Genomic DNA, 22540 nt, shown 5'->3' on the forward strand with positions numbered 1-22540 from the left:
TCTTCTTCTTGAGCTTTCATTTCGGCTAATTGACGTTCCATTTCACGTTCCACTTCTTGGCGCTTCAACAAGTTCTTTAATTCAACTTCTCGACGAAGAAGCTCGGCTCTAGCCTTTCTCGATTTCTCACTAGCGCGCGAACTAGCCTTGGAACTATTTTTGGAACTGGACTTGGAGCTCCTCTTCGAACTCTTTTTGATACTTGAACCGACTAGAGAAGGTGTGACATTTGGCACTTCTTCATTAACATAATCTTCTTGACGAAGACCCGCAGAAGCTTCGTCCGCGATACGTTGAACTGATTGAGACCATTCTTCGAAGCGTTCGTCGAATTCCTTTTTGCCAGTCATAACGCTGTGCCAAGCATCAAACGCTTCTGATTTCAACACGGGATCATCAACAACAAATTGGTAAAATTCGTCGTAGGCTTGAAGACATCTCGCAAATGCGATATCAACATTTTCTTTTTTACCACAAGCTTCGTGATAATTTTCGGCGTTTCGCATTAATAATTCGACGTCTTTGTACAACTTGTTTAAATTTCCAAGGTAACCAGCTCGAGATTTCTTTAGGGACAACATTCTTTCACGCCAAACGGCTTCGGTGTCGAGACGCGAACTTGGTTGTCGAGTCCTTTCAAACTCATCCATAACTCGTCCGTTTAACGGAGCATCCGTAGACACAAACGACATAATTCCACAGGAATAAACACACAAACGAACCAAGTAGCTCAATCCATTTCGTCAGAAACTGTAGTTAACGCACCAGCAATATAACTTAAAATTCAACGTAAATTTATTCTTGTGGACGTAACTTAATTACCAGTGGTTTCTAGGACAAATAAAGAAATATATTACACTAAGAACAGAAATAACAGCATACAACAAAGGAAATACTAGAAGACAAACGAAGGAAACGATATGTACCTGACGATTAGGATACGCGGCGAAACGAAGGACGACAAACGAACGTAGCTTCTTAGATATAAACGAATCTTTCCGTGAAGAAACAATATGCATAAAACCCGCGAAAAGGTGACTTAATATACACGGTAGACTGGGCCGAGTAATACATAATAGCGGTAGACTGGGCCTAGGGATTGGTTTCTACACTATTGTTTTCACTGTGGACGATTTATGTGCCCAGACTGTAACAACGCACACGAAATGTTAAAGGATTCGTTCGAAGGGCACAAAGTCACGCCTGTGAAGGAGTTTAAAGAAGAAGATTACGAAGCTTTGCTGAAGCGACAGTCATTTTGCTCGCAACAGTTCCACGAGAAAAAAATCACGAGATTCTTTTGCGTTTCGTGTCAAGATTGTGTTTGCCAAATTTGCTTTGTCACGGATCATCGGAATCACGATTTTCTTTTACTCGACAAAGCAGCCCATGGCAAGAAACCGAACATCATGTCGGGCGCTGAAATGATCAAGGACAAGATAAGCGAGCTTGGTGAAGTGATTCGAAAGTTTGAAGATACGCTTTCAAAGCTAGAAATAAAAGTTGCAACCGCTAAACATGGAGTCTCGAAAGCTGCTGAACAAATGATCGCAGAGATTCGAGAGCGCGAACGGGAAGCGATTGTATTACTCGAAACTACACGCGTGACAAGACTCGAGAGAATTAACTCCGCTATGCAGGACGCGCAGTCCCTGGTCAAACAAATGAAACAAGCAGTTGAGTTTGCTAAAAATCTGGCAGAGAGAAGCTCAAGCTCGGATATTATGCGGAACAAGGAAACTTTGAAAGAGAGATTTGAAGTGCTGCGTGCAGTTGAAGTTCCTAAAAATGACGAGACTTCATTTATCAAGTTTACCGCGGTTTTTGTGGAGGACTTGAAACTGGGTTTTATTGAGACCACCGACAAGTACAGGGTCGACGTAAATCGATCTACGCTTGAAGGAATGGATCAAGCTCTTCAGGCTGGTGTAGAAGCAAAATTTACCTTATGCCCCAAAACATCTGAAGGTGAGCTGAGTAACCAGGCTGATCTCAAAGATCAAGTTGAAGTTCTGATAGAACCCGCTAAAGATGTAACAAATGTGATGGTAAGCGAGAAAGAAGACGGAAATCTTCAGCTGAAATTTACTCCAAAGGTGCCGGGTGCCTACAGCATTGAAGTGAAGATCAATGGCGATAAACTTCCGACCTGTCCATTTACTATGCAGGTGAAAGAACGTAAACTTGCTGTAGTCGGTGAGTTGGACTTAAAATTCTTTCAAGGAGACGTGCCCAAAGGATTTTATGGGATCGCTATTAACACGAAAGGCAAGGTAGTCGTGACAGATTACAATGGACACTGTGTTTATGTTTTCGATAATGAAGGCAACTGTTTAAGGAAAATTGGCAGCCAAGGATCAAATTCTGGACAATTTAACTTCCCAGGTGGCGTTTCTTTTTTAAACGATAACGAGTCTGACTGCAGATCAAGTGAATGATAGAATACAACAAATAAATATCCAGACAGGAACTGTTGTGAAAAGCTTTGGAAAACGTGGTGCAGGAAAAGGAGAGTTTGAAAATCCAGTTGATGTTTGTTTGGATAATGAAGGACGCATTGTGGTAACCGAGTTGGGCAACCACAGGATACATGTGTTGTCAAAGGAAGGAGAAACTATTTTCATATTTGGAGACAGCGGCCCAGAGAAACTCTGCCGTCCAAGAGGCTGTATTTCTTACAAAAACATATTTGTCGTATCTGATAGAAACAATAACTGCATTAGAGCTTTCACTCAGTCAGGAACGTTTATGTACAAGTGCGGAACACAAGGAAATCAAGACGGACAATTTAAATCGCCGTATGGTATGCTTGTAGACAGGTCCAATAATCTTCTGGTATGTGACTGTGACAATCACCGAGTTCAGCAATTTTCTTTAGACGGTCGCTTCACAGGCAAAACACTCACTCATTTAACAGGTCCTGTTGGAATAGCAACAACACCAGATGGACGTATTCTCGTGACTAGCTATACAGCTAACAAAGTATACATATTGAAGTAGATGTTTTAATCGTCATTATTTGTAGTCTGTAGCCTTTTTTGCAATGCGGGGTCTCTGGTATGACATTGCGCATTTTCTGGTCTAAGTTGTATGTTCCTATATTGCGATGTTTACCCAAAATACAATGGTTATGCGAACGAATCTAGTGAACTGATATTGTCATTATGTCGTAAATGTTTTTAAATTTGGAAAAGACAAAATCATGCAGTACACACTTGTTTAAAAGATCAATCATTCGAATTTTTGTTACCTTCGGTACTGCCTTAGGAAGAGATATAGAAATTTCTGGCGGCTTTAGTAGTTTGATATCTGTGAGGTAGAAAATATATATTTTGAACGTTGAATTAGTTCTTTTTTTACCAAAAGGAGTTTCGAACCTCATTTTTCTATTAAATCCATTAAAATTGGCACGGCGGACAATTTAATGTTTAAGTATATATTTGAAAATATGAAGTTTTGGTAGTATCAATTTTCGATAATAAATGTAAAAATAATAATAATAATATTCAGTTGGGTAGTTTTCTTTTTTGTAGCTGAAAGAAGCTATCTTGTTTCTAAGCTTTTTGAGAACACTTAAAATGGATTTCCACTGTCGCGTTTTTGTTGACGCACGTTAACGTACGTAAAAATGAAATTTTACGCGCGCGATTACGTGCGTGGAATTTACGTTGTCCAATTTCCAATGCTAAGTTTTTTTCTTGGTATTTCAAACGTTACACGCATGTATACGCACGTAAAGATCGCGAGTTCAACTTTTTACATTTTTTGCATTAGGGGGGGGGGGGGGGGGGAGGGGGAGGAGGTCTAGAACCGAATAACGATGCTCTCACAACTTGCAATACGATCAATTCACGTTCTAGTCAGCGGTTCTTCGACGGTGCGGCAAAGTATCCTGCTTCACAAATTGATTTTCAAAGTAACCTGGAAAACGTAAGAAAAGAGAAAGGACGAGCAAGTCAACACAGTGGACTGGGGAGAGAAAGTGGAAGTTCGTCTCCGGTCAGCTGTCGTTTTTCCATTGCGCTTTGTTCACTTTAGACGACACCAAAGCTATAGGGATTTGATCGATCTTTTAACATTCTTTCTTTTTGTTGCAAAACTGACTTTGTTTTCGCGAAATCTTAAATAACCCCTTCAGGCGGCTGTTTTGTTTTCAAGACAGTGATGTGTCGGCGATGGACATCAGGCAAAACTATAACTGATTTACCAGATCCTGTTGGAATAGCAACAGCACCAGATGGACGTATTCTCGTCACTAGCTTTAAAGCTAACAAAGTATACATATTGAAGTAGATGTTTCTGATCATGCATTGTGATCTCTGCGATGACACTATTGTGCATTTTCTGGTCTCGAAGTTACATACATAAATCCCCACAGTTTAAACCTCGGATTACAATAGTAGTTGTTCAGTGTATGTTGTACGACTTCATGTTTTTATAAAGCGATATATAGCCAAATTATAATGTGAGCAAAACTATACTAAATAGTATCAGTGTCGTAAATGCTTTTAAATTTAGAAAACTCAAAATCATTTACTACACACATATTTTTTTTATTATTATGTCCAAGTTGGCTGGTGAGTTCCTTAAGGATCTCATTTTACCTGAGGGCAGCATATTAAGCTCGCGCTTGATTACTATGTCTAAGTTGGCTGGTAAGTTCATTATGGAATGCATCTCACATGAAGAGCATATTAAGCTCACGCTTTATGTCCAAGTTGGCTGGTGAGTTCCTTATGGATCTCATGTTATCTGAGGGCAGCATATTAAGCTCACGCTTGTTTATTATGTTCAAGTTGGCTGGTGAGTTGCTTATGGAACTCATCTTATCTGAGGGCAGCATATTAAGCTTACGCTTGATTATTATATTCAAGTTGGCTGGTGAGTTCCTTATGGAACGCATCTTATCTGAACGCTGCATATTAAACAGTTATTAAGCTCACGCTTGATTATTATGTCCAAGTTGGCTGGTGAGTTCCTTATGGAATTCATCTTATCTGAAAGCACCATATTAGGTTCACGCTTGATTATTATGTCCAAGTTGGCTGGTGAGTTAATTATGGAACTCATCTTATCCGAGGGCAGCATATTAAGCTCACGCTTGATTATATTGTCTAAGTTGCCTGGTAAGTTCATTATGGAATGCATCTCACATGAAGAGCATATTAAGCTCACGCTTTATGTCCAAGTTGGCTGGTGAGTTCCTTATGGATCTCATGTTATCTGAGGGCAGCATATTAAGCTCACGCTTGTTTATTATGTCCAAGTTGGCTGGTGAGTTCCTTATGGAACTCATCTTATCCGAGGGCTGAATATTAAGCTCACGCTTGATTATTACCAGGCATAACTAATCGATGACATCAATGACATCAATGAGTAATCAATGAGTAATCGATGGGTAATCAGTTGATTAGTCATTGATTATTGCCGATGATCAATGAGTAATCGATGACTAATCGATAGGCCACAAAATTTTTGGTCATCGATTAGTCATCGATTGCATCGATTAGTCATTGATTGCATTGATTACTCATCGATATAGTCTCGTGGTTGAAAACCGGAACTTGTAAAAGTATAACACGCTATAACAATCTAACAATATCATGGTAACACGTGAAAAAAGTACAGGAAGTAAAATTGCTTGCAGCTGTTCCGGTGCGTAATGTAAGTGCTTATGATGGCTGTCTCCCTAAGCCGAAGCAGTCTTACTTTGCTGACAAACATCCACCGACCAAAATCTATAACCACGTAGTCGATTCTTGTCTTCGTACTTGTTAGTTTCATTTCCAGACTGGTTGGTTTTCCTGTTCAATTGTTTTGTTATTAAAAAAAAGATTTGGGTAAAGTGAAATATTGAAATATCATCTGTATTTGTGCTTAGCCCTTCACGTCTTGATATGCCGGAAGGTTATTTGACCTTTTGCGAGGGCGTACTTTCGTCAACAAGAATGCCAGTTATAAAGCAAAATATGACTAACATAGAGAAAAAAAAATCACAAAAAATGGTACAAAAAAGCAAGGAATGTGTCTTTTGTGTGCAGTATGATAGTTGATGAGTAATCAATGGGTCATCGATGAGTAATCAATACCATCAATAGGTAATCAATTACATCAATGAGTAATCGATGTCATCGATGAGTAATCGATAGGCCACAAAATTTTTGGGCTTCGATTACTCATCGATTACTCATTGATCATCGCCAATAATCAATGACTAATCAACTGATTACCCATCGATTACTCATTGATTACCAATTGATGTCATTGATCATCGATTAGTTATGCCTGGTTAGCTTATTATGTCCAAGTTGGCTGATGAGTTCCTTATGGAACTCGTCATATCTGAGGGCAGCTTATTACGCACGCTTGATCAGATTATGTCCAAGTTGGCTGGGGAGTTCCTTATGGAACTCGTCATATCTGAGGGCAGCTTATTACGCACGCTTGATCAGATTATGTCCAAGTTGGCTGGGGAGTTCCTTATGGAACTCGTCATATCTGAGGGCAGCTTATTACGCACGCTTGATCAGATTATGTCCAAGTTGGCTGGGGAGTTCCTTATGGAACTCGTCATATCTGAGGGCAGCTTATTACGCACGCTTGATCAGATTATGTCCAAGTTGGCTGGGGAGTTCCTTATGGAACTCGTCATATCTGAGGGCAGCTTATTACGCACGCTTGATCAGATTATGTCCAAGTTGGCTGGGGAGTTCCTTATGGAACTCGTCATATCTGAGGGCAGCTTATTACGCACGCTTGATCAGATTATGTCCAAGTTGGCTGGGGAGTTCCTTATGGAACTCGTCATATCTGAGGGCAGCTTATTACGCTCACGCTTAATTATTATGTATGAGGGGACGCAGGCGGTGTCAACTGTAAGTAATTCAGAGGAATGCTAGGATATTATCCTAGCATTCCTAACATACTTCACACCAGGTTTCTTCGCTTGAGCCGCGAAAGATGTCATAATCTGTTTCGTTGTCAAAAACATTATTTAATATAATGAAGGCCAGAAAAAGATGATCATAATACCGTCGACTAATAAATTTGTGATGTTATGATAACAGCGCGCTGTGAATTCGAATGTTGTCGATGTACCTCTGCAAAATCGGAGAAACAAGGAACCAGTTTTAAAGATTATTATTGAAGAAAGCGTGAAAATATACAAATTTGTAAACTGGCTAACACCGAAAATGCACAGCACATTTTATAATACCGGGGAGGCTGTTAATAAAATACAGCCGGACTGCTGTATCGATTCACCTTGTTCGATTTTCCTGATCGAGCCTATAGAAACTGTAGAAACTATAGAATTTTCGAACTGACGAGCGCATATTATACCCGCAAGTAACTTACCAAACTGAATTAGATGCATAATGAGCGGCCGACAATAATAGAAAGAAATTTTCATATGACTTTTTTTAAAGGCCAAAGCAGTTTAATTCTTAAACTGCGAGAGAAGCGGCCTTTTGCGTACTAGACTCGTACTGGTAACAGGCCCGTAAAATCACGAAACTGAATCTTAACAAGCTGTATCGAAGCAAAGCCTTCAGAAGAAAAACGCATCCAATGAAAAACAATGCTAAATAACGCCGCACTGTTTCCATTTTCAGCATTTTGTACAATGTACAAGTGTTGTGGAAAGCGTAAGTGTGCAGCCGTCTTCAATAGAAACATGCACATAAAATTATTTTTTTGTTCCATGACGCTGCACCACCTAACAGACAAAAAAAAACGTTGCCCAGCTAATGATTAGTTACTCTTGATTATGTATTCCATTGGGAGAGCAGACTTAAAAGTATATATTGTGGCTCGATGATAAGTATCTCCGTGTTGCGGTCTAAACTATATGGCCCACCAGTTGAAGGAAAGAACATTGACACAATTTTAAAGCGGAGAAGTATTTGAATTGCAGGTTACATCGGACTGTATGAGGCGCGCCGCTCGCCAGCTCCGATGAAGAAAATATTTTAAAGCGGTGCAGTATTAGAATTGCAGGTTACATCGGACTGTATGAGGCGCGCCGCCCGCCAGCTCCGATGCAGTATTAGAATTGCAGGTTACATCGACAAGACAGAAGAAGCTCATCTAGCAAGGAATGATTTCTAGATACTTTGATGTCGCGTAAACGTTTCGACCTTTTAAGATTTAAGTTGTTTTCGCTTTATGCAAGATGATCATTTCTATGTTCTATCGATCGATCATTCATGTGGATTTACAAATAGAAAATAGTTGGTTGGTGAGTTCCTTATGGAACTCATCTTATCTGAGGGCAGCATATTACGCGCACGCTTGATCAGATTATGTCCAAGTTGGCTGGCGAGTTGCTTATTATTGCTTAAGGAGCTCATGTTATCTAAAGGCAGCTTATTAAGCTCACGCTTGATTATTATGCCCAAGTTAGCTGGTGAGTTTTTTTTATGGAACTCATGTTATCCGATGGCAGCATATTACTGATCTGCGCCAGGGATCGAGATCCCTGGCCGCCTCCAACACTGGAAGTCCGCGATTCACTGTCCAATTGACAAATCTGATTGGCTGGTAATACAGAATGAGACTCTGCGCATACTCGCAAATCGAACAGGCAAGAGAACTTGATCTCCGGCGCAGACCAGAAGGATTGTGAACTCGGGGGACGAGAATGGTGTAAGCTTAGTAAAATCTGATTTTCAATGTTAAAACGTTTTAAGCAATGTTTAATAAAACTGTTTTAGAATTGAACCTACTTTTTTCGACGTTTTTGCTTGTTTACAAGCTAAAAACGTAGAATAGGGGTTATGTGAACAAAATTTGGAACCACATATTTGTAAACTCTCAAGGGACTTTTTTTATTTCTCAAGGGACTGTTTTAATTTCTCAAGGGATTACTTTCCGCTGTGAGTGATCACTTGCGATCTCGTGGGAAAAAACGTGACTTGTCACATTTACAAACGTTATATAACAATTTTAAAAGTGACATGTCAGCTTTCTTATCTCAACGCACGTGTGTCTGAAACAAACAATGGATTTCGTAACTAAAACACGAATAAATAATCACTAGCACTTACATCACGAAAAAATTACAAACGTCAAAAATAAACCATACCAAAAAACTCGCTCTTTTCAAAGATATTATTGAAGTTAAAACAAATGCAAGAGATGGGGGCTTCTTTTAGCTTAGGAGCGGTTAAAAATTCGTCATCAGCCCCCCGGGGGGCTACTCAAAAAAGTTTTATACGGGGAGGCTCCGCCCCAAGTTCTAACCCCTTACCCTTTTATATACCGTTTTTCACAGAGATTGTACCCCTTTCGTATACCTTTAACTGAAAAAAGGTACCCCTTTCATATACCTAAGAGACATGGCGTGGACTTGAAATAGGACGTTTTCTTGTCATTTTTATGTAGCGCTTAATAAATTAAAATAATACAACCATAAATTGCGTCCGTTCGAAATATTTTAATTAAAGGCACTTTTAAATAGCCAAATGACAGATTTCCATATCCTTTCATATACTTAAACTCGTGAAATCCCTACCCTTTTATATACCTGAAGCCTGAAAAAGGTACCCCTTTCGGGCGGAGCCTCCCCGTATAGTCCATTATAGGGAGTACCCCCCCCCCCGGCATCAGCCTAGGTCGTTAGGGACGAGATTTCGCGTTGACAGTAATGTTGCATGAATCGGCTTTACAACATGCTATCGTATCTACGCAGTTCGAGTGGAATTTCAGTCAAAGACAGCAAAATTCTTTCGTATTTCATCTTCAAATATAATTCGAAAGCATTCACTGAAACATTAACTGTATATATGGATTTTGTTTAATCCTTGGTCTTGATATCCGACCCTCGCAGAGCCTAGACAAAACGCAGCTTGAGTGTAACGATTTATTTACGCCGCAATTATATGCGCAATGTTTTCTCCGACAGTAGTCGGAAATATCCGTATTTTGTTTCGTGCTTTTTCGTGGAGCAATCATAACGATACGGCCTTGAACACATTGAACAGCGGTCTACCTATAACAATTCAAATATGGCGTCGCAAAAACAAAGCGTGGAACGCATATATATTTTGCTGTTTCATTTGCTAATTTCGCTGCCGTAATCGACTGCCTCGAAAGGTCCTTGCAAGTATAGAATTGTCAGATCTCGGTGAAATTTGCACTGTTTATTTGTGTAATGTAATTATTATTATTATTATTATTATTATATTAATGTTAAGGAATATGTGTATAAATACCCGGCGCGGACGAGCCATTTTTGACAAAATTATATGGCTGCATTTCCCCCGCGAAGATAGGAAATTGTTAAACTAAACTACAAAGAAACTGTAATGATAAGTTCGAAGAACAATGCACAGGATAAACCTTCGACTCATACTTCATGCAAAAACGTCGATATCTCGAAGAGACTTTGATTAACTTTTCTTTTTCCCTATATTGCTAATTAAACTTGATAGCACACGCTATGGGGAGTGAGCTTTAAGCGATCTCTGTTGCGTTCAGCCCATCGGATAGTCCTGGTGACGAGATTGTTGTTTTCTTTGGTCTTAACCTAAACTGCGCGCTTTGTTTCGTTTCTCTGCTAAACAAGAAAATGAAAGTTTCGAGTTAGTACCGATTTAGTGTGAACCACGCACGATTCAATTTAATCCTGAAGCAACTTAATTTTCTATTTTCCTTCTTAAAAACAACTTCTTGTAGAACCAGCCAGTTTTGCCTTCGGTGAACCCCGAATGGCAGGTCATGTCTAAGGTAGTCCAGTCCCTAACCTCTCCCTTCCTTGCGCCCTTTGTTGGGGTTGAACCGGCTTCCTGAGTCCGGGTTAAACCCTTATAAAGGGCACGCGGAAGGGATAATTCAGGGACTGGCCATGGACTATGTCTTTCACAATTCGTATATGAAAAACATTTCTTTCTAGCAGCTAGATTTGCATGACGCTCTTTTCTTATTGCGAAACATTTGAAAACAGCGCCTTTCAAAAACACTGCGCGAACTTTAAATTTCAAAAAACCTTTAGAAAATGACACAGACAAAATGGATCGAAATCTACCAATCACAACCCACGGATGTGACCCAGTGAACTTCTGTTTCCTGAGATGTCGACCGCTAAGGTTCTGACGGTAGCGAAAATCTGTTAATTGACCTGAGTTTGCGTGTCAGTGAAAGGCGCAGAAATGCAATCGTGAGTTCACTTGATAAATACATGATTGATAAACCTTCAATTCCCGCCCTGTATCGATACTCCTGCGCCTGTTACACAGGCAAAAGTTATCCAAGCAAAGACGAGCTTTAGGACTCGTTGGGTTAAGGCCATGTTCACACTTAGCGCCCGAGCACTGGTACCTGGGCATCGGCAAAAAATAGCGTCGTGTTCACACACAGTAAATTAAATTACCCAAGTACCATTACAGCAAGGCGCCCAAAAGTGTGACCACGTTTAATTTATTCACATTCTTTCGTGCAGATTTAATCCAATCAGAAGTCAACTGCAAGCTATCCACGGCTTTTGATTGGATTAAATCTGCACGAAAGAATGTGAATAAATTAAAAGTGGTCACACTTTTGGGCGCCTTGCTGTAAGTGCCCGAGTACAAGGTCGAGACATTGTATTCGTTATGGCGTGGGCATTTTTGGATGAAAGGGAAGAGTGAGTGACCGAGATCTCTCTTTGTCTCATGCTCCCAATATTCGAGTTCGTGTTTTATGTCATGGCAAAAATTCTCCTCATATTTCTCAATGAATTCTTTGAATTATGAGTTTTAAAAAAGGCTTACTATGCAAAGACAGCTTTATAGCATGGTCACCAGTTCCTTTATTTCTGAATTCGTATTGATATAATAAAAAAAACAGCATATACAGATTATTACATTGAAAGTACACAAGAGGGAAATATAGAGAAAAAAGCAAAGCCTATTATACCTCCTCAATCTTAAATCAAAACAATATTTGTTTTTTCTTGTTTTAAAGAAGCTTCGTCACGAACAACGGATCTTGAAAAAATTGGAAAAGTTTTTCAAGTTTGTGGCTCGAAATCCGTCATAATCTTCGTCAGTCAAAAAAACCATCCTTGTTTATTTTTGGGTCTTTATTTCTCCGTTGGTGCTTTTGTACATTGGAAAACTATTACTTAGAGGTTTCCTTCAATTTGAAACTAAGCAGAAAAATCACCTTAAATGCCGTAATGTTGCTCCTTTAAGTTGAATGATGGGAGGTTCGCCACCTTTAGTTGGAATTTACATGATTACTACACTGTTTTCCTTGACATCACTAAAAAAATACCGGTATGTCACGAACAGTCTCCAAAGTCACAGTTACAATTCTACTGTTAAGGCTTTTAGCCCAGTGCGCATACAAATACCCCGACCTTACTGGTCTGCGTGACGTATCTAACAGGGCTTGAAATTCTCAAAATGCAGGTGTTTTTTTGGACTTTATGAGAAGCAAACATTTACAAGTAAACATTTCTCGACGATAAATTGCTAGAACGCATGTCTTTACTTGTTTTGTGAGCGGAAAGAGTCACTCAAGAAAAATCCTACTAGCAAACCTTTTCAAGGGAACTTAAAAGTGAATTTCAAGCCCTGACTTACTTAAGTAAATACTTGGTCGATTTTGCTCAGATATAAAAGTTTGTAATTTGCCTTTCATGATCACTTGCTATATTCTCATGACCTGTATGCTGATAATGAACTGACACTATGAGGAGAAATCAGAGTTTGATCACTAGTGTAACTTGGTGTTCAATAGTTTAAAATTTGGGAAGGAACTGCCTACTGACTGTGAGATCAGCAAAGGGAACATGCTGTAGAAAAAGCTGATTGAGAAGTAGCTAACAAAATTTACTTAAAAAACTTTGAGTATATATTCATTGTGAATCTCTACTGTGCAACAAGACTACTTCTTCTTTTTTAGATCCTCAAATCTTCTTGTAAGGTCATCAAAATCTACATCTTCACCACCGGCACTGTTCGCCCCTGGTACACTGTCAGGCAAATTGGGTAGATCTGTAGGTACAGCAGGAAGATCTGGAAAACTGGGCCCTGATGAAGGGCGTGGTGCACTGGGGGGAGGGGGCTGGTGGGGAGCTGAAAAAAAGCAAAGCCATGATCATATAAAAATAATACGCCTTAAATTAAACATGGTAAAAAGAACTACTACAGTGGAACCTCGATTTAACGAAGTGCCAAGGGACTGGGGAAATTTGTTCGTTATATCGAGGGTTCGTTATATCGAAAACCTCGATATAACGAATTTGCGGAAAAACAACGAAAATGTTCGTTATATCGAGGTATAGTCAAGGCTGCTGCCTAAGAAAATTTTTTAGGAGCCCTTCGGGCTCCTAACTTCAAAATTTAGGAGCCCAAGCCATTATTTTAGAAGCCCAGCTTAAGTTGCCGAAGACAAATCTGGGGGGGGGGGTTACTTAGGCAAATATGTGGTCGACTATGTGGCCTAGGAGAGGGGCCCAGGGATTGAACCTTCCCCCAACATTATTGCTATAATATACCCGAATGTCCCCTAGGGGTACTCCCTATAGTGGACTATATGGGGAGGCTCCACCCAACAGGGATACCTTTTTCAGGCTCCAGGTATATAAAAGGGTGGGGATTTCATGAGTTGGACTATACAAAAGGGGAGGGAAAACTGGTTTTAAAGTATTAAAAGAACCCTTCATAATGCTTGAACAGACCCACCAAATGATCAAGTCATTTAAGTATTTTAAAGTGTTATTATTCAAGTGAAAAATAAGAAAAAAAGATGTAGTATTCCTTTTGTTGGTATGTGAAAGGGGCGCCATCTTCATGAGGGGGTATATGGTTTCTAAAAGGGTAAGGGTCGCTTTCACATACCAAAAATGGCAACCTCGTTCATGAGATCCTGGAAATGAGGTTGCAGAAATGGTATATGAAAGGGTAAGGGTACTCTGGGGCAGAGCCTCCCCATAAAACTGCTTTTTACTCTGCAGCAACCTAAGAGACCCAGAGGAAAGAAGTTGGATAAGTCATCAATATCAGCAATATATATTATCTCTCCCCTCTGTGGGTTAAATCACTAGCTGGGCTGGGAGAAATAAACCAACAATGAAAACTGACATGCATTTAGTTGAAAGCATGAAGTGTTAATTCATTTGTTAAGCCAGTGCCAGTCTGAGTGCATTTCATGTACTTTCATTAGTTTTTTCATGTAGAAAATCAATGAACATGAAGCAGGAAAATCCAGTTCAATTAATGTTTTAGTAATCAAGGTTAAAAAAGAAGCAATAATTAAGCAGGTCAATTTTTCCTAGGTTTAGAAAAGGTAATAAGAAGTCAAAAACACCTGTGTAAACACTTTAATTAAGTTATGATCTTATCTTTGTTACATGATAACCAGTTGACAAAAATAGAACAGAAACATTAAATTGTGAAAACACTTCAAATTACTTTACTCATCAAATAAGTTGTTTATAAAATTAATGTAGTAGCAAAAGCAATTTGTTTTATTCAAACTGAACATCTGAGCAGGCAAAAAGCACTGAGGTTTCCAGCACAAAAATTTGCTAGTTACGGATCAATGCCCGAGAATGCTCCTCATTATAAACGCGAAAACATAAAACAGTTCGTTGAAAATAACAACCTTAGTCCACAAAAAAGCGGCAGCAGATGTGAAATGTCACATGAAAAGAAAGAGGCATACACTTTATGTTCATTCTAAAGTTAAGCGTTCAATGCTTCATAGATTAAGCTGAATTACATGTAAAACACGCCACGTAAGTTTGTGTACACATCACGATATTTGGCACGTTGTTTTACGTAAGTTTAAGCCTGTCGGAAAGGTTTTTGTATCAAGCGTTTGCAGATTAAAATTATTTCAGACCTGATTCATGACTGCAGTAGCAAACAGATTGATTTACTTTTGTATCCTTAAAATTTACTTCAGATTCACTTGGATTCACTTTGAAACTTCTCCAAAACGTCAACGAAGCAAACGAAACGTAAACCAGAACATAATACCATTATTCCATATTTGGAAGTTAGGCCCAGTCCTAAACACTTGAAAGCGAATGGTTTTCGAAGTTGCTAAATTTTGCAAAGACACGTTACGTACTTGATACGCTAAATGCGAACAATTTTAGCGTTTCCGTTTTAAAATGAAGCAGTTTTTTGTTTTAAATGGGATTTTTTATGCCAATGAAACAAGGTTACAAGGAAATTGAAGTCAAAGGATGGGAGTGGAAGATCAATGTTTAGGCGCCCATGCGGGCTCCTTGAACAAAAATTCAGTCGCCCGCACTCGTAACTTAGGCGCCCCTGGCGACCGGGCGCCCGTTAGGCAGCAGCCTTGATAGTTAATCAATTTTTGACAGTTTTACGCTGCACTACGAACCCAGCATTTTCGGATATTGACGATTTCTGAAAATAACATTTATAATGTCTAATATATGCACATAGATATGAGCATATGTACTTGAACTTGTTCTCTTGTTACAGGATTAAAGAAATATTTTCATCTTTGTTGGTCTGTTCCTCATTCATCTTTTGTCGCGTGTTGACATTTTTTCGTCATATCGAGGTACATTTTACGTTTGGGTCTCTGGATTGTGTTTGTTATAACGAGGATTTCGTTATATCGAGGTCCTGCTCCATACATTTTACTATAACCTTGGACGGGCTGCAGAAAATCGTTCGTTAAACCGAGGACTTCGTTATATAGAGGTTCGTTAAATCGAGGTTCCACTGTATGTGGTTCTTGACCTTGAGAGGCTCAGAGGCACACACGAGGGGACAAGTTGCAGGGAATGGCCACCGGTCCGACTTGTCCCTTAGTGTGTACTACACAGAAAATTGACCAATTTGTGGGACTTTTGGTCCCTGGGACTAGTCCCAAAAATCAAACCAGCTCAATTCGTGGGACTTATCGCAAGGACTAAAACTGTGGTCCCTGGGACTAGAATTTTGTTGCAAAATATAAGTACACACTAGGGGACTGGTCCTCTGCGACTAGTCCCCTAGTGTGTGCCAACCTTAAATTAATGGTTAATGGTTTAACTGGCCCAGGTATGAGCCTTGGCTGCAGTCACTGGATTGTGATCTTGGGAAAAACACTTTTAATAACTTTTGCAGACTGATTTGCCTCTCTCTAACTTGGTGTATAAATGGGTACCAGCAAATTTAATTCAGGGGGTAACCCTGCAATGTACTAGCATTCCATCCAGGGAGAAATTCCCAGTTGCTTAATGCGACAGAAACCAAATTAGCTCTTGCAACGTGGGCCACATGACCTACATGTAACGCAGACATCCGCCTTAGGCTCAGCTAATGTGCTCATAGGGAGGGCAACCCTCCAAGTTAAGACCATTTTAGTCGCCATGGCGACTAAAATTTTGGAACTGGCGACTAAATTGGAATTGAAGTCACCAGCCTGGCGACTAAAATTCAGAAGAAGGATTGAGAGTGTGGGGATTTAGCGACCAAAATTTTTCACTGGCGACCAAACTTGAGCAGTCGGTGGCAAAATGGCCACTAAGGAAAAAAATAAACTTGGAGGGATGGAGGGGAAATAGACTACAAACATTTACCTGGTGGTGGAGGCCCGACATTGTGGCTATTAAGAGGCCCTCCTGGGTAGGGGGGTAACTTCTTCTCTGGTGGGTAGCTTGGTGGTGCTTCTGGTGGTCCTGTTGGGTAGGGTGGGGCATTTCCCTGTTGCATAAAAAGAGAAAAATTGGTTTCGCTAACTCATTCCTGATATACAACTTAAATTGTACATCAGTCCACAGATGTACACATCGTTTTTTTGCTTAATAGAGCTTTAACAGTATTTGTAATTGTAACATTTTGTAAATTTACAGTTACTGAAGCCATTTCAGGGGGGGTGTCACTTTTCTGAATTTAAAAACATACTGTGTTGCTGTTTTATCACACTTAATGTCGCTGTCAGAAATTGAACAGAAAATTGCTAATCTAATGTCAGAATTAAGTTTTTCCATTGAGCAGGTAGGGGGTAGGGGGATCGTTGGAATCTTGCGTTTTTATAGCACAGCAACCAATAATAACTTCAGCCTCATTCTTGACCATTCTTGGTCTTAAAATTAAAATGTAACAATATACCAATAGGCTATTCTTTGTCCCCTAATTCTCTACCTTGATGTCGCTGTCAGAATTTTTGCCCCGACGTTTTGTCTTCTGTTGCGATTTCATTTTACATGTATGTGCTGTCGCTACTTTTTGGGCTATGTCGCTTGTTGGAATTACCCTAGCAGGGCCTTGTTACTCAACACATAAACTGACTTACATGTGCTGGTGGAGGATATGCCGCATATCCCATACTGCCTCCTGTCATTGCTGGAATACCAGGCCCATCAAAGCCTGCCCCGTATCCTTCAAACCCAATACGACCTGGACCTCCTCCTCCTCCGCCTCCTCCTCCTCCAGAGTTATTGTCATCTGGTGGCCGTCGCTTCATATCATCATCTGGCAACTGAAGATCCTAATATCAAGACAATGAATTCATCTTAATAAGAGAATGTTACAAAATACAGTTGGCTATGAAAATAAGCAAAATTAAACTATGACACTTCCAAGTCATCTTAACTCCATTATCACGCAGAAAGATAATGGCTGAAGTTTGGAGTGTTAATACAAAGAAAGGTGGCAGAGTATTAGAATATTATTACATGTAAGTGTTTCACGGTCATAAGCATTCAAAGTGTCAGTGCTTACTGTATTTAATTTGATAAATAAATACTTTCGCATCTATTGAGTCCAACTGTGTGTTTAGTTTCAGTCTTTGCTCACGAAGGACTCTTCACTTCATGTGCGAAAGTATGCATGGCTGAGCTGTAACTAAAATCAGCCAATCAGATTGCTCCAATGTCAGCCAAATATTTTCTTAGTATTGAACCAGGCTTAAAAAAGTGAAAAAACAAACTGGACTTGCTTGAAACCCTCTTCTGCTTTATATTAGTTTGTTAAACAGCAATATGGAATTCTTTTCCAACCAAAACACCCATTTGGGTCCAGGGTCAGTATGCTGTTTTTTTTTATCCGTTCTGCTTACTTCCATAATAAACTTTTTCAGTTAAGTAACAAATCTCTTACCAACAGGATCTTTTTCAAATATACCAGTAAACATGATCCTTCCCTAGCCCCCAGCCACTGTAGCAGGGGGCTAACATTGTGTGCAGGTCTGTAACCAGACTTTTGGCTGAGACGAGGCAAGATCGGTGATCGCCGATGGTGTGAACCATTTTCAGCATTTTTACATTTTTTTTATTTTATTTCTTCTATTTAAAAAGTCAATCTTCAACTGTGGACTATTTTCCTAAATAAACATTTTGTTTTTTGGTGTAAATCTAGACGAGGTAAGTCTTGCAAGAGGCAAGTCCTTGCCTTGCCTCTTGCTTGTTACTGCCCCGGGGTGATGGCTTAATGTTCAGTATTACTGGTAATTTTGTCTATCGCCATAAGAGTTACATGTAGCACTGGATCAAGAGAATGTTCATAATAATGCACATACAACAGATGTAATACCTACCCCCATCACAGATGGATCAGGCTCAAAAGCTACACCATGGCTACGAGCAATCTCTATTAAATAATTTTCCACTAATGTTTTTGGTGGAGGTTGAGGACTAAGTTTAAGGATGAGCTATAAACAAAGGAAAACCTATTTTATTATATACACAATGCATAAGTAAAAATAATATTTAATAAATTTTATTAAGAACTGATAAAGATGAAAATGTTTATTTGTCACGAGCATGGGACAAGGAAAAAATTTGAGTCCTACATGTAGACGATACTCGAACCCATGGCCTCCCAGATACTGGTTGGGTGCTCTAACCACTGAGCTACGGGAGACTCACGGCTATTTACTAGGTTCATATGTGGGACGATTTACCCATTATATAGTGGTTATATGCTGGTTACACATTATTTGTTCACTGGATTGTCTGTGTCTTTGTGATTGGCCAAAGTGATAACATTTAGGTGTTGGATTTTTATTTTACAACACTCAGTTAAAAACTACTGCTCAGTAACTCCAGCTGTCAAAATACAAAAGTCATGTATCTCCAGTGATTGGTTTTACAACTTCCAGCAATGTTTATTTATTAATGTAACAAGGAAGCCTAAAATAGGGAGGGGGGTAATACCCTATTTACTGTAAGAAAAAAAAATCAAAATTTAATTTAATTAATAACAAATGTTCAACAACTTGAAATTAACGAGCTTACTCGTTTATTCACTGTTTCATTGGAATTGATGCTAGCTTCATGAGCAAACTTTTTGCCATACTTCAATCCAAGCTGATCAGAAATCTGTTTAAAAAAACAACACACATGGACCAACGTGAGTAAATACCAGAAATTCCCTTTTAACCCAACCAGTTTACAATACAAAAAATTATACTATTTTGCGAAAATTGACATTTAATAAATATAAAAGTGTTAGCAATCGCTGTATAGAACAAGTATTGACTGATCAATATAAATTTTATGGAATTGGAAAAAGGGAGGGAGGTCATTAAGGGAGCTGGATAACTTGACAGTCTTGGTTTCTTGGTTTCTTCTGTAGTTGGTCAGGTTTAAGCACTGTTGTATTGTATAATACAGCTGTAATGTACTGCCATTAGGTCAGACTACGTGGTTCGGCTTTGCATGACTTTCAGTGGTATGTATGACCATTTTACAAATTCAAAGGAACTTGCCAAGAGGCGACTTTGGGGCACTGTTAGCACTAAAATACATGCCTAAAGAATGGAGGTTGGGAGGCCTAATAGTTAGCGCATCGGACTCCAGATTGAGTGGTCAAGGTTCGAGACCTGGCCAGTGCACTGCATCCTGTTGTTAGGCAAAACACTTAACTCTAGATCTCATAGTGCTTCTCTCCACCCAGGTGTATAAATGGGTACTGGTAAATTTACTGCTGGGGGTAACTCTGAGATGGACTAGCATAGCATCCAGGCAAGAGTAGAAATACTTCTAGCTGTTATACATGACTTGTACAGTGTATGCTACACAAACCCGGATATTAAGCTCTGGCCTGATGAGCCACTTGGCTCAAAAAAAAAGTGTAATGGTGGTCTCCATTCCAAGCTGATCAACTGAAGGGGAAAAAGTGTCTAAAGAGATCCTTACCACTCGTAGCTCTTGCACATCTGATTGCAGACGTGGTGCAGACCACATTAAAGTTGTTACTGCCTCAACCATTCCTTCATCACAATATCTACCATAGCAAACAATTTAATTAAAATTAACCCTGTACAACTTGTTTTATGAAATAAATTGGATAAATCTGCTGGATGGACAAATCTGTTATGTAAAGTTGCCATGAACATGTAGGCATGAGTATTGTCCTCCCCCCCCTCCCCCCTCCCTGCACCATGGATCCTGGCAAGATTTGAACCAACTTGACCTCCTGCAGCACTAGCTGCTACTAACAGGCTACAGGCTACAGGCTACAGGCTACCATCCTTCATTTAAATCTCAGAATTTCCAAGACAGTGGGCTACAGTACATGTACAGCTGTAGTAGATGAATTCAAGAAAGATGGGTCTTGTGTGGACAGAAGCTAGACCTTGTTACAACACAGATAAGGGTAGACTAGAAGGCTAGGGTAAATGCCCTATCACCTCTCTCTCATACCCAACCCAAGAAAGGTCAATGGAAACTTCAAGGTGGATGGGAGGATGGGGGCTCAAGCTCAATGCTAAACCGGAGTTTCCAGAGGGGTGTGGAGGAGAGTTCTGTGAGAGGGGTAACAGCTGTTGTTATTTTCTGAAACAACAATTTAATATCAGTTCCATTAATTTTTCTAAGTACTTATACAAAAACACAATTAAATAAAATTATGGTTAGTGTACTGGACTCTTGGTCGAGCAATTTGGGTTCAAGCCCTGGCCAGGGTCATTATGTTCTGTTCTTGGGTAAGACACTTACTCTCTTAGTGCCTCTCTACACCCGCGTGTACGAATAATAATAATGGGAACTGGCGAATTTAACTGCTGGGGCTCCCCTGCAATGGACTAGCATCCCATCCAGGGGGAAACTGGGACAAACAATGGTTTGATGGGCCACTAGGCTCGAACGCAGACTTTAACTACCAAAATTTAAGGAATGGTAAATTATCAGTAAGTAGTCTAACAATAAGTTATTTCTTATTTAAAATAAGGTTAATAAGAAACTGAAAGTGTTGAGCATTTTACTCACTGCTGAGTCTCGATCAAACCAAATCTGGCCAACAGTAGATCACAATACAGTTCTAGCATCTCCATAGCTTCAACTAAGTAGTCTTCTCGAATGATGTGTTCAACCTTTTGAAAATGCAGTTAAAAAATAATAATAATCAACAAGCACACACACAGTAAGATATTTTGGATCCTGGCAAACAGGCTCTTATCATTTTTCCTACGTCTTTGACTTATTTCTTCCTCAGGGTCGAGGATTTAAGTCAAGATAGGAGAGTCTTGTCATGTCTGAAATTCAACCCCTAAAATTTCACAATGACCAAAAATTCTGATCTATGGAGATCTCTGTATTGTCGACGATTTGTTCGTAGCTCACTGACCAATCCAAGCCAGTCATTTCACACAGAAAGTTCTGTAATTAAAGAGCTACGATATTGATCTGCATGAAGTTGCTTGGGTCGAGCCTCCAGTGTCTTTTAAACAAGACAAGAAATGAGTTTGGACTGAGATAGAGCTTGTTATTATTAACTTTACAACTTGGACTGTCATGTAAATTAAAAGCCATCATTTATTATGCAAAGCTAAGTATCTTATATACAACACACGTAGAAACACTTGTGATGAACATAGACGATGATTTGACAGAAGAACTATTTCTTATGCAGTTGTGCACAATCTCACAATAAAATAACTACTCAAATCCAGACAGTTCTCGAACATAAATTAAAAAAAAAAAAAATACCGGTATTCCTCAGGCAAAGGAAAATTAAATTTACACCAAATACTAGTTTACTCACTCTAATTCTTGCTCTTTCTTCTTTGCCATTATTTATGTAGTCAGCAATTTCTCTTCTTGCCTTCTGCGCTAACTCCGCTGTTATATGTAAAGAGCAGCAAAATTAGTTATCACTTCGCGTTCAAATCTTGAGACTTATTAGCTGGAGACTGAATTCATGAAATCTCCTTCAAAACAACGGGCGATTTAAGGTTACGTTTTGTAAAATACTACGTTATATCCACAGAAAATTCTTTTGAACGCCAGGTAAAGATACTGCGTTTAATACAGAGAGAGCAACAATGACGAAATGCAAAGAAATAAGAAACAAAACTCACTCTTCTTTTTCTCCAATAGTTTGAGCCTGTTGATGGCCAACTTCAAATTCACCTTCAGTTTCTGCTTGTTAAACCCTGAACCAAGCATGTTTGAGAAAGGAAAGTCAAAAGAACTGTTAGCTGTCTCCAAATCGATGAAACTGCGAAGTATGACCTCAGATCAGAGCTAAATATACCAACCCATTTTGAAATGATGTTCAATCCGCCATGTTCAATACGTAATGTTTCTGTTTTTAGAAGTTGACCGCTCGTACCCAGATCTTTGGGGACGATGTACTTTCCC

General features: G+C 39.4%; 1 protein-coding gene and 1 pseudogene across 2 annotated transcripts; one reads left to right on the top strand and one right to left on the bottom strand.

Moving 5' to 3' along the window:
- The first annotated feature begins 1115 nt into the window (after positions 1–1115).
- Positions 1116–3059, top strand: LOC144630379 (E3 ubiquitin-protein ligase TRIM45-like; annotated as a pseudogene).
- A 9477-nt stretch (positions 3060–12536) lies between these two features.
- Positions 12537–22484, bottom strand: LOC144630026 (IST1 homolog). Of its 2 annotated transcripts, XM_078488302.1 has the most exons (10): positions 22438–22484; positions 22258–22332; positions 21942–22018; positions 21167–21270; positions 20096–20183; positions 19193–19276; positions 18493–18606; positions 17251–17445; positions 16535–16658; positions 12537–13061 (listed from the first exon to the last, which is right to left on the bottom strand). In XM_078488302.1, the coding sequence occupies exons 1-10, from the start codon at positions 22439–22441 to the stop codon at positions 12871–12873; spliced, it is 1056 nt and encodes a 351-aa protein (XP_078344428.1). In that variant the 5' UTR covers positions 22442–22484; the 3' UTR covers positions 12537–12870. The 2 variants fall into 2 exon arrangements, with proteins under 2 accessions (XP_078344428.1, XP_078344429.1); XM_078488303.1 differs by lacking the exon at positions 22438–22484 and having other exon boundaries at positions 22258–22413.
- Positions 22485–22540: the final 56 nt, after the last annotated feature.

The sequence above is a fragment of the Oculina patagonica genome, chromosome 11, assembly GCF_052425735.1.
Source record: "Oculina patagonica isolate OP01 chromosome 11, crgOcupat, whole genome shotgun sequence".
In the NCBI taxonomy this organism is placed as follows: domain Eukaryota; kingdom Metazoa; phylum Cnidaria; class Anthozoa; order Scleractinia; family Oculinidae; genus Oculina; species Oculina patagonica.

Excerpts from the sequence above, each read along its gene's own strand:
- LOC144630026 (XM_078488303.1), bottom strand. The coding sequence starts at position 22,345 with ATGCTTGGTTCAGGGTTTAACAAGCAGAAACTGAAGGTGAATTTGAAG. Across the intron at positions 22,019-22,257 it reads ACTATTGGAGAAAAAGAAGA|CGGAGTTAGCGCAGAAGGCA; the intron begins GTGAGTTTTGTT and ends TACATATAACAG. Across the intron at positions 13,062-16,534 it reads TGTCGGGCCTCCACCACCAG|CTCCCCACCAGCCCCCTCCC; the intron begins GTAAATGTTTGT and ends GCTTTTTTTCAG.